Source organism: Squalius cephalus (genome assembly GCF_949319135.1).
Source record: "Squalius cephalus genome assembly, chromosome: 13".
Taxonomy (NCBI): domain Eukaryota; kingdom Metazoa; phylum Chordata; class Actinopteri; order Cypriniformes; family Leuciscidae; genus Squalius; species Squalius cephalus.
This window is the reverse complement of record NC_137134.1, coordinates 8,829,633-8,842,226: the sequence shown is the minus strand read 5'-3', so window position 1 is coordinate 8,842,226 and position 12,594 is coordinate 8,829,633. Positions and strand designations below refer to the sequence as shown.

General features: G+C 37.5%; 1 protein-coding gene across 3 annotated transcripts; it reads right to left on the bottom strand.

Annotated features, from left to right (window-relative positions):
- Window positions 1–121: 121 nt before the first annotated feature.
- On the bottom strand, window positions 122–11,618 carry kcnip2 (Kv channel interacting protein 2). Of its 3 annotated transcripts, none has more exons than XM_079891463.1 (9): window positions 11,189–11,618; window positions 5,158–5,256; window positions 4,895–5,019; window positions 3,156–3,225; window positions 2,944–3,014; window positions 2,615–2,722; window positions 2,406–2,510; window positions 2,008–2,070; window positions 122–1,766 (listed from the first exon to the last, which is right to left on the bottom strand). In XM_079891463.1, the coding sequence occupies exons 1-9, from the start codon at window positions 11,259–11,261 to the stop codon at window positions 1,719–1,721; spliced, it is 762 nt and encodes a 253-aa protein (XP_079747589.1). In that variant the 5' UTR covers window positions 11,262–11,618; the 3' UTR covers window positions 122–1,718. The 3 variants fall into 3 exon arrangements, with proteins under 3 accessions (XP_079747589.1, XP_079747591.1, XP_079747590.1); XM_079891465.1 differs by having other exon boundaries at window positions 4,895–5,015; window positions 5,154–5,256; window positions 11,189–11,389; XM_079891464.1 differs by having other exon boundaries at window positions 4,895–5,015; window positions 5,154–5,241; window positions 11,189–11,352.
- Window positions 11,619–12,594: the final 976 nt, after the last annotated feature.

Below are 12,594 nucleotides of genomic sequence, written 5' to 3'. Positions count from 1 at the left end.
TATACATTAATATTTCTTATTTTTTTATTATTGCTAAAATGTTGACACATTCAGGTGTATCATGCAAGTATTGTAAGTGGGATTTTGTGAGCATTTATAGAAATGCAATCAACACTGCTGTGCATAGCAATCATACATTTATTTTAAATAATAAATAAATAAAACAAACTTGAAAAGGTCCATCACACATTCTGACAGCTTAAACATCTGATTTTGGCAAAAACATGAAAAAAAAAATCGCATTAAATATGCATCATCTACTGAAAATATTACGATGGTCTATAAATGATTGCATGGTCAATAAATTTTTTTTTTTTTTTTAAACATATAAACGTAAAATGCGATTTCTGTGTTCAAATGTCTTATCATCAGAAATAAACTCCATTAATGGAATAAATAAATACAATCATTCATAAATAAATGAATTTATGAGAATGTAAAACATTTTACCAATGCTCCATTGCGAATCAACCAACAACAGTCCCACTTTTGCATAGTTCATATGTCAAATTCCATTGATAATTGAAAATTGCAGTGCATATATTTACAATAATCTTAAGAAATGTATTACAACACAAATGAGTAAATAACATCTGACATTAATCATTTTTGTAGGTTGCGCTTATAAGATTTTCACACATTCTTGAGAGATAATGGTGACATTATATATAGTGTTAGTGCACTTAAAGGTGCTCTAAGCGATGTTGGGTGACGTCACTTCTTGCTGACGTTCGAAATATGTAACGACCCACCCTCCTCCTCATCCCCTCCTCTCCCCCTCCCTTCCGTGCTTCCTGAAACAGTCATGAACCATTTAGAAAATGTATGGATTTACGCACCTGTCCAGCAAAAACAGAGCCGCCTGAATGTCCGATTGGAAGCGAGTTCTCGCCAACCTTTGTATGCTTTTCCGATGTAAATTCGGGACTTCACGCGTTCCTTCTCCTTTCCCTCATCTTTGTTATTTGTTCATCGGAGCGTCGTCTCTTTGGTCGTGTGTCGGCCATATCAACATTCTCAAGAATATAAAATTTTAACGTTAGTCGTTGTCGTTGTCTAGGACATCTCTCCTCTAGCTAACTTCCCCCTTCATGCTTCTCTCTCCTCCACTCCCCACACACCCCCCTTCGTGTGCACGCGCACTAACCCCCCACCCCCAAATTATTCTTGTCGGTTATTGGCTGGAACACTGTTTGTTATGTTTCGTGGTCCAGGCTGGGCCAGTTTGTTTTTGTTGCCGTTTGTGGAGCCTGTGGTGTCTACAGAGACCGCGTTTTATTACAGTGTGTTCAGAGGAAAGGCAGCTAGCGGATAGTGAGGAGATGTTTGCTAGAAGTGACAAAAAATGTTTCGGCCTAAAAAAAACGTGTGACATCGCTTAGAGCACCTTTAAACAAATTACAAGTGACAGACAAATTACAAACTGAAAGATTCACATTTTAAGTGCATTTTATGTTGAACTGGCTTAAAATATCTAATCACATTTTATTTAAAAATATACGTAAAAAATGCAAAGACAGTGGCATATAACAGTTGATCTTTAAAGACATAATTTCATCCTCAGGGTGTGAAATAACGTGGCATGCTCATATTGCACCAGTTCAGGGGTTCACTGTCAGTCTTTTATACAAGATGGAGGAAGTCATCAAGCAGACCAGATGCCACAACAGACCAAAACCTGTTGTTCAGGAATATTTCCCAGATATCATCATGCAGAGCTAAACTACATGATCCAACATATGCATGGACTCCATGATGGCCTCGTCCTGAGCAAAAATGAAAACAATTGGTAAAAAGATCAAATACAAAACAAAGAACATACTAAATATCATTACAGGTCATGTAGGTATCAGCTTAATTCATTTAAAATGCATTTTGGAATGTTAATTTTGACTTAATTTTGAGTAGTCACATTAACAATCAACAAAAATTCACAACATTTTTATTTAATACCAAAAGCATAAAAAATATCGAAATCATAATTCGTTTTTGGTGTCGCCCTTATACCGTTTGACACGATTCCAGGAATTCCTCTATTGTGACGATGCCATCGTTGTTGCGATCCATTTTCTGAGTGCAAACAGGAAAAAACAATCAATAATTAGAGACCTATATTGTGCCAGATTATTATTAGACATAATAATAATTCAATAATAAATGAAATAACAATAATTAGTTTTATTTATGGACTCCCAGCTAACAAAAATACATTCTAAGAACGTTTTGCTAACGTTCCTATTAAGTTATGAAAAAGTTATTTCTGGATGTTCTCTGAACGTTCAAAATGTGCAGTTTTTTTAATGTTTTAAAAACGTATTTTCTCGGTTATGCAAACGTTTTAATTTATTGTTTTGCGAACATTATGGGAACATTACTTTAGAATCAAGTAGTAACACTGAAAATACCTTGAAGAAACTTTCAACATGTTCTGTAGGAGCACTGTCCTTCATATACGGATGCGTATGCTTCCCCATCAGGTCATAAATGGACTTCATAATATCATTCATCTCCTAAAACAGACAGAATAAATGAATGAAAACAGTAATGGGTTCACAATGGATGGCTAAATGCCCGAAATAAAGGTTAAAATAAATCAAAATAAAACATAAAATACCTCTTTAGTGATGTAGCCATCTTTATTGAGATCATACAAACTAAAGGCCCAGCACAGTCTCTCGGTGACGGTCCCACGCAGAATGTTGGACAGGCCAACCACAAAGTCCTGCAGCCAATGAGAAATACGTAACATATTTATGATAATAACAGCAAATCATCTATTGATTTGGTTACATAATCAGATTTTTGAGAAGATAACAATTTAAAATAAAGCATAAAATCCATGTAATTGACTTGAAGTTACTTTTTACATAACAATTGTATATTACTATATGGTTTCTAATTAATTCAAATAAGTATAAGTATATGAATAAACAGCAAACTGACCTCAAAACTAACCGCTCCGTTCCTGCGCCGATCAAAAGCCTCAAACAGGAAATGTGCGTATGCACTAGAATCTGCAAAAGATTGAGCGTAAAACATTAGACTTAATTTGAGAACCAAAAGAGGGATTTATGAAGGCCAGGTCTAAATTCGATTAATTAAAGTGTTGGAACAAATTAATTCAATTGAATTACCTTCATGCTTTATTCACTTACCTCCTTGAGGAAAAAAGTGAGAGAAGATTAACTTAAAAGTCTCTTCATTTACTGCTCCAGTGGGACATTCCTAAGGCACAATAAAATACTCATAAACAAAAATATAATGAAAGAATATTTACATATTTACAATATATTTAATAGTCTTAAAGGTACAGTAACTTTCTTTTTGCCTGTTTAATAGAGTGCATTAGCGTCCGCCCACTTTTTCAGTGGCGTTGATTCCCAAAGTATTTCTTCCATTCATTTCTCCCATAGGGATTTCACAAATTACAATGCATGAACCAACCAGCTACAAGGTGAATCACAACATTGCAAACTTTGATTGAAAAAGACACAAGGTAGAAGACTATGTGCTTAACGGCTTTAGAAAATGGAACTACACTTTTTTTTTAAAGAACTACAATCCCATGAAGCATTGCGAACAGCATAATCAAATTAAAAACGATGGAGACTCATTTATAAATATTGATTATATAGAGAAAAACAATATTTTAAGTTTTAGTGCTTCATGGGAGTTGTACGGTAACTACTGAGGCTGACTCCCATTCATCCGGCCACCAGAGGGGGCCCTCTCCCAAGTATTGATCATGGACTGTTTCATTGGTGGTTAATCCCTGTTTGCCACATGTATAAATAGCAATTTTCATGCCACTGCACTTTGCAAAGTATTGCCAGTCTCCACTGCCTTACCAAGTGTTTTCCACTTGTCTATTGTTTTGACCTTCATGCCAGTTTCCTTGGAAATCGTTAACTGGATTGCCCTTCTGCTTTGTTTGCCTGGTTGGATTGTTTTCAAGTTACTGAATTTCTGTAATTTCGACTACATCTCGCTTTTCAATTTGGATTTGTCTGCTGTGTGATTTCAATAAACTTCCTGCAAATGGATTCTAACTTTTGCTCTTTTGGACCATTTTGCTGGCTCTCTGATTGGTGGAATCATGGGTAATGTAGTTTCACACCATGAATTCCACTGTTAAACATGATTTTTAAAAATAAGGGCTGATGGCTTCAACAGAAAAACTGTAAAAGCTGTATATAAATGTATAAACTTAGGGTGTGTTGAGACAATGCTGTGTGCCGGGCTAAATGCGCTTGTTGTATGTGCGTTATATGTGTGAACTATGATGAGAAGAACCAGGTATGCTTGAACATTCTGTCCTTTTTAGGGTCGCATCTTGTGACACCACGTCTGGTTTTTGGTTCGTTTAGATGTCTTTACTCCATGTAGTGTTCATCTCTCAGTCGAACCACACCAGAGTTTGTCTAGAAACAGACCAAAACCAACCTTCTCAATAGCCTGGAAAAACAACTGGTGTTCATCCATAGCCATCTTGCAATGTTTACTAATGACTGCGACGTCACAGCGCTGTCGTCTTCTGTTTAGCTCGCCTCTGGCCCGCCTATATCAGATAACCCGATGTGATAGGTGCAGCTCGGATACAAGAGCATATTTAATGAGCATCATTACTCGACACCAGAGTAACTCGTTGAGCAAATTCAATTTGTGCTCTCGCGAGACCTCTGGATTTTCAGGGGGCTCGATCCTCTCGTTTGATGCGCAACCAGGGTTTGGAAGGCAGCGTTCACACTTATTCAAATTAACTGCACTTACAGAGCAATCGCACAAGGGTTCGCTTTAATAAAACCAAACATGCCAAGTGTAAACACACCCTTAATGTTAGGTCTATTAACAGGCCAAACTGGAGAGGACCTTACAAAGGCATTACGTTTCTTACATTTTTGAAACTTCTGTAGAGGACTTTTAGCTCTGCTCTGGTGAACTTGGTCAGTTCCATCAGTTTATCCACACTATCCGGCCTGTAGCACACGGTAGCAATCTCAAAATCCTCCTCAATGCTGTCTATATAACAGATGAAAACATTAAAGAAACATACAGAAACTGCAGAAACAGTACTGAATTTATGTTAGAGAAATATGTCTAATCAGTCAAGGAGAAAGAATGCACAGAAAGGAAAGCATCAGACAGTGGGTCACTTGCTTTGCCTGACAGCTGGGTTTGAGTCCACATGACAGCAGGGCAGGAGCTTGAGGAAGCGCTGTTTCATGTTCTTTTTCCTCTGGCCTGAGGAAGGGTTACCTGCAAACACAGGCAACTGCTTAGCTACGCAGAAGTGCTTTGTAAATCAATTGCATTACAAGGACACAAAGCTATTCGCAAAATGGCAGTCAGTCACAGTCAGTTGGCACAGTTTGCTGCTCTGGCTTTGATTAAAAAAATGAATCGGATCACTGAATCTGAAGAATTTAATTTAACACACACTGTTTCTTTGACCCTTTTGAGTGTGCTGGACATGGCATTTTGATATCAGTGTGTAAATTCCATAGAACTGGGACAAATTGAGACTTCGGTGAAATTTCACGGGACAAAGTACAGTAGGTCCATAGTGTAGCGATGCATGAAGCACCGCTTATTCAGAAGCCAAACCAAGCAGTTTTATATATATTGATAAACATGGTGAATTCGAGTAACAGTTCAACATATTTTAATCAAATGTGAAATCCGCACAGGAAAATTTCTCTTTCAAACTTGCAAATTGCGAATAATGAAGTCAGAGTTGGAAGATATAAACTTGCAATTCTGAGAAAAAGTCAGCTCACAATTCTGACTTTATAACTTGCAATTGAGAGTTTATATCTCACAATTCTAAGAAATACCTAACCTTCCATACAATCACATGGATAAAAGCAATATCACACAAGCAAGAGTGTTGTTGTTCTGATATTCAGACCACAGAGTGGAATTACTTTAATACAACCGTTCAATAAAAGTTAATATCAAATAACTTGATTTTGGACATAATATTGAGAATATTTTTTTGCAGCGTTTTTTTCTTCTTTCTTTTTCGTTTTGAAATATGGATTTTCCAGCTTTCCAGTAACTCTGCTTGGAGCAGGGGACCGTCCATTGGAGGACAATACCCGGGACTTTATCAATCTGGCGTACTTGAATCGCTATCCGAACCGCTGTCCAAGGCACGCCTTCCAGTGGACGGTCCAAGGGAAGATTTTGTGGAGTTTGTGGAGTGGGTGTGGATATGTTGTGGATCCAGTGCATACGGAGAGCTTGAGCATCCCGCGATGCATGAGCCAGTCATCACCCTGGAGCCCGAGCCTCGAACAACGTTTGACCAGGTGCGTGAGTTGGCAACACCGTGTGACGTTATGGGAGTACTGGTAGAATTCAAGGGAATGGAGGAAGACCCCCCCACACTCCCACCACTGAGGGTGAGCTGCAGCTGGCCTCTGCAAACTGTTTATGTGGTGACTTAGAAGAGGATGTTTACCTTAATCTCCTGTACCCGCTGGTCCTATTCACCTCAAAATCTCCTGTGTTTCCAACGAGTTCAGAATCTCCTGTTCTCGCCCAGCCTCCTTCTCCTGCCTCCTTTTCAAAAAGCCAGTTCCTCAGACCTGCCTCCGCTCCTCCTCTGACACCTCTCCACGTTGTGGGCCCTCGGCTCCACCAGAGACCATCATCCTCGCGGCTCCACCAGGTTCCCTCGTTCCTCCAGCTTCGCCTTGGCTCCTCCCTCCCTCGGCTCCACCAGAGATCATCATCCTCGCGGCTCCACCAGATTCCCTCGTCCCTCGTCCTGCCGTTTGCCAGCCCCTCCTCCCCACCCTCCCTCCTCTGTACTTCTTGTTACGGTGCGAGGACGCATCTTTCCGGAGGTGGCGTACTGTCAGAATTGTGTTGTTCATTGTATTTTGATTTGGTTCTGTTTCTGTTTTCCTGCCATATGTATCCTGACCTATACCCTCATTTACTATTCCCAACATTACTCCACTAATAAAGTCCACTTGAAGGAGTGAATGAAAACGAGTGAGTGAATTCGGACACTGAGTGCGCCGGAAGGGCTGCCGCTTTTGCATAGTTTGTGCTTGCTGTTTAATAATTAATTGAAACGTAGCAAACTGGCAGCTCCAGTAGTAATGAAAAGATTTATCCTGAACTCTGTCATGGAAACTAGCATGTATAAACGGTAATTAAACAATTTAACAATCAATTAAAAAGAAATTTATACCTGTATGATATTACGCTGGACTAGCACGGTTTGGTATGGCGGCGCCTTCTCCTGGCGAGACGCGGGAATTCATTCAGCACACGACTCTCACAGTGCAGCATGGGTATTCTCTAGCTGCTAAGCCTACATTGGTTTTACACTTGTTATTGCGGTTCATTGTGGGATTGAATGAGTTAACGTCCACTATGGTTTCGGACACCACTACAAATGGCTGTCCCCTCAAATAGTGCCCTATTTAAGGGTATAGGGGGCGATTTCAGACACAGCCCTAGTTTCCCTGTGTTTGCCTGTTAGTCTAATTAAGTTCACCAGTTGATCATTAAGTTTCCTCGTTTACCTCTGTGTATTTAAGTCCAGAGTTTCCCTTGTTCATTTGTCTGTTCTACGTCTATATTAGTTGGTTGTTCTGTGTGCTAATAATCTCCTGAGTGTTTGGTTTTTTGATTTATTGTTTATTAAAATTTTACTGCTGGAACTAATTCCTGCATCTACTCATCCTTACTGCAACCATTTGTGACAGACAGTTGACAGCAAACATTTTTTCCCAGAATGTTCTGGGAATGTTAATGTTCCCAGAACAGACATCCTAATGTTCTCTGTTGGTTAGCCAGGAAAAGTTGTCTTTACATAAATAAAACATTCCCTGTAGGTTTGGACAATGTTCCCCTAACATTCCCAGTATGTTCCCAGGTCATTCTTATGTGGTTTCCAAAAAATAACCATATGGGAACGTTAGGGGAACGTTCTGTGTTTGTTAGGACTGTGGCGTTCCTGAATGAATTTTAGCAAATCGGTTGAGTGAATGATTGAATCACTTACAGAGATAGTTGCTTATCATCCGTATCTCCAGCTTTGATGAAAAGAAAAAATTAAATTCTTAAGGGGAATTTAAATTTTGTGACTGACGTATAATTTCAAATTCTAATCATCAGAACATTTTAAAAGAAATTAATTTCATGGTAATGAAATTACAGACAAATGACATTGCTGTTACTTTACGTCATATTATGAATATAAGTAGTATGTAACTGGAATGTTCTTGGTTATCTTATAACTTTAAGAGAACCGTACTCATGACATTGTGAGTTTGTAATTTGGTGGAAATAAAATTCCGAGCATGCAACATCGTAGTTGTGTTCCAATTTGTCCTCAAAAGTGGGAAAGTCCTAGTTCCCAGTAGGAACTTTTAACTGGAAACCCCCCTCAAGTCAAAGTCTGGAAAACCAATTTGGCTGCTCAGCGCATTAACAGTAAGTGAAACAGAAGTAATATATTGTTTATTATTAGCACTTATTTGTGTTTGTCTAAATAAACTCAGTGGTGCACACAGTACTATCCAACTGCTATTTGTGACATGATTGAATGAATCATGACTCACTTATAAACACAGTAATTTTTTTGGCACTTACTGATGTAACCTGCAAAAAATTCCTAATTAGAGCACCAATAGCCTGTCTGGAGTGCGCAAACCCAGACAGTTATTAAAGTGGACCATTGGAACAAACCAATGCTAATGAGTTATGAATAAAACATCACTAAAAGTCAAAAAAAAAATAAATAACTTATTTTCAGATCAGACCTGAAATCAGTTTCATTGAATGTATTCGTTACTGTTGGCACTGAGCTTTATGTACATATCTATCATCAACCGAGTTCATGTCACTTCATTTCGGTGAATTATTTCAAACACCTGGTTCTCCAGAGCACTGGGATGGAAAAACAAACAAAACCAGCACTACCCTGAACACACAGCGCATGCGCACAAGCGTCACTCCCCACATTCAGGTTATGAACATCAACACACTGAACAAACTATGCTTCGCCAAATGATTGAGGACATTTATACATTGATAAATAGTGTATTATGCAATAATGTCTAAATGGCAGATTAATATGACATATATATATATATATGTATAAAATGTAATCTTAACACATGGCCACCCAGAGTATTTTTGCCTATTTTTTTGTACATATAGGAAAGTTATCGATTAATCATGACTTTTGTGTATGTGTGATTTCAGTTGCTCCAACATTTTCTCGTAAATTTAGAGTAAATTCTAGTACGAAAGTTATTGATGAATCTTGATTTTTATGTAGTGATTTCAGTTACTCCCATATTGTCTCCATATTATAGAGAAATGTTAGATCACAGTGAATTCACACTAAACGAACAGAATGAGAGTTTGACACAATGATATCACAGAGGTCTCACGCGGTGAGCTCACAGTTTGAGCACAGAGCTGTGAGGTTACACTTTTAGCAAACTCTGACCTCACGTTGAGACCACATCGTGCGTATCCTGGGAGCTCATGGTAAGATCACTGTGAGATCAAATTGTTGACTGGGCCAGCTTTAGGGTTTTAGGATCCTATGTTTAGAATAGGAAGCTCCAGTGGAGGAATAGCAGCGGTGTCATGTGGTTGTAGCGGGAAGTTATCGTCAGCTGTCATCTCACAAACACAGTTCCATGTTGCATATTTATTTAACGAATGAATGAAAAATGAATCACTTGGCTTAGCCTACAACGATTGCTATGGAGGAAGAGAATGTTCCTTATCAACTTGCGTACACTTCGTTTATTGACACCTTTCTACGTGACAACAATCTGTTCGTCAGTTTTTATGACCTCAGTTATTGAGACACTGCAGTGAATATTATATTAACATTATAGATTGACTTTAGGCAACGGTACAGCTGTGACACTGACAAAGAGGAGTTCTGACTAAACTATAACTGACTATACTTTATCAATTATTTAAGCGATATCATAAAGCCTTGTTGTGACAAGATATGAGATATGACTAGCATGAAATGGGTCGAGTGATTTATTTAGACCTATTTAATAGCCTACTTTGCTGGGGGATTAGTATTAGTATAGCCTATAGTTGGTAGACTGGCAAATTAGTTTAATAAGATAGTTGGTAAGTGTGTTAGTTTGGTTGTTAATTTAGTGATTTTACTGCAAATTAACAAATCTAAAACTGAATGTAGATATATTATCAAGTTTGTTACTGTTGCAAATTTCACAGAAAATTAGCTAGTTGTAAAGTATGTTAGCTAGTACTAATTTGTTTAGTTAGTAAGTTATCTGGTTAGCAGTTTAGTTAGCAAGGCAGACTTGCTAACTTAAGTTTAAATATATATTTAGTGATTTTACTGCAAATTTACAAATCTAAAACTGAATGTAGATATATTATCAAGTTTGTTACTGTTGCAGATTTCACAGAAAATTAGCTAGTTGTAAAGTATGTTAGCTAGTACTAATTTTTTTAGTTAGTAAGTTATCTAGCTGGTTAGCAGTTTAGTTATAGCAAGGCAGACTTGCTAACTTAAGTTTAAATATATATTTCACATGCTGTGACTGGTCACCACCAGTGTAAGTAGTTTTATTGCACTGCAGTGTTGCAAAAACTGAGGTCATAAAAACGACATACATTAATTATCATATAAAATAATTCATGCTTTTTAACATAGCTTGAGATGGAGTTTAGCATGTCACAGACCAGATCGGCTATTGCAGTGTCTCTTAGGAAGTCTCTTTCAAATATGAAACACGAAACGTGATTACACTGTTAAGTTAAATAAGTCATTTACAGTTAGAATCGAAAGTGACTAACGTTAAGTGAAATTATGCTAATCTAAATCATATCTGGATAAGCGCAGCATTATGCAAAAACAGCCTTTAAACATTAAAACGGTGAAGCGTAATATCATTAAACTGCAATATCTCTCATTAAAATGCGTCACTCGCACAACAACTGTAACATTAACAGTTTTTTGAGGAATTTGACGAATTCGATAGCCTACTAATCAGGCAAGTATTTTTGAAAAGTGAAAACCTAAACAAATCAACTAAAATGTCAGTCAGCGTTTGTCGGGCATAATGTCTGCAAACTTTATCCGAGAACTGACAAAAATAGAAATAGTTCGTCGTCGTGTTAGTGTCTCGTGTCATTGGTGTGTGATGTTTAGTGCACTCACCAGTCAGCAGGTCGCTGGACCCTTCGCATTCTCCAGTAGTGTTCAAACTCTCATCTCTAGATTTCACCTTCATGTCGTCTTCGCTAAGATAAAACTCAAGATAAAATACCTCCAATCCCGTCAGAGAGAGAAACACTATTGCATTACCTGCCAATAAAGCCAGGTAATGTATATGCAGAGCTTTAGAGTGTGAATAATGCTGTTATATTTCCATTAGAAGTTCCCATCGGTCGTCAGCTGCGCGCAGGGTTGACTTTGCTCCAGTATCCGGTTCGTTCATGCGGAACATGTGTAGACTGTTATGACTGTACTATCAAAGACAGTTCTTCTGTGTTATTATAAAAGAGTCTCTGCACCGCCTCACTGCCATCTGCTCTGCCCTACTGCAATATGAATGAAGTTGCTCAGTGAATCAGGACTGTGTGTCTCCAAGCCTGAGTCACACGGCATGTTTGGGCATCATCACTGGCACGTTCCAAATCAAATCAGAACCATTTTAGCGCGTTCCAAAACATTCCAGCATCGGCAGTGGCACATTCCAAAGCAAACGTATTTTGGGCTCTTTGTGAATAATAATTTTGTCTCTTTCTGGATCAATACATTTTTTGTTTCAAATCAAAAGAGTTTTATTTGTTCTGACACAAAAACATTTCTGTGCAATTCAAGACCAAACTTCTTTTGGCATTCCACAAATAATGCTTTCTAGTTCTCCAAAATAATATTTGTGAATTCAGAATCAAATATGTTGCATTCTGGAATGAAATTTTCCAAAGACTAAAGATTTTTGTGTGTGGCATTTTCTAAATAATTTGGCACACATTCCAAATCAAAAGCATTTTTCTACATTCTGAATAAAATATGTTTTTACACATTCCGAATCAAAGGCATGTTTTGTTTGTTTTCCACATAATAATTTTGTGCACATTCTGAATCAAACGATTTTTTGGGGGCATTCCAAATCAAAAGCATTTTTTACACATTTAAAATCATAAGCCTATTTGGCTTTTTCCAAATAATACTTACTCATTTCAAATCTTTTTTCTCCAAATCAAAGAATTGGTGTGCATTCAGAATCAAATATGTTGCATTCTGGAGTAACATTTTCCAAATCTAAAGCATTTTTTGGCATTTTGCAAATAATAATTTAGTATACACATTCCAAATCAAAAGCATTAAGCATGAATCTTCTAAATACCGTTTCTTCTCAAACGAGTCTTCCAAATGTCTAAATAATATGAATAAATCATTTTTTGTGGTTCAAAATTTTGCACATATTTAATATTTCATAGACCAGAGCCTGTAGTGCAAGGATGATTTTTTTGTCTTGAACTATTTTTAAACCGTACTTCTCCAAAAAAAGATTTCTCTTATCTTCTCCCGAAAGCTAAATTAATGACATAATGCTG

Coding starts and splice junctions, on each gene's coding strand:
- kcnip2 (XM_079891463.1), bottom strand. CDS start 11,261: ATGAAGGTGAAATCTAGAGATGAGAGTTTGAACACTACTGGAGAATGC. Junction 5,257..11,188: donor GTCCAGCGACCTGCTGACTG/GTGAGTGCACTA, acceptor CTGTGTTTGCAG/GTAACCCTTCCTCAGGCCAG. Junction 5,020..5,157: donor AAACCCAGCTGTCAGGCAAA/GCAAGTGACCCA, acceptor TCTGTTATATAG/ACAGCATTGAGGAGGATTTT.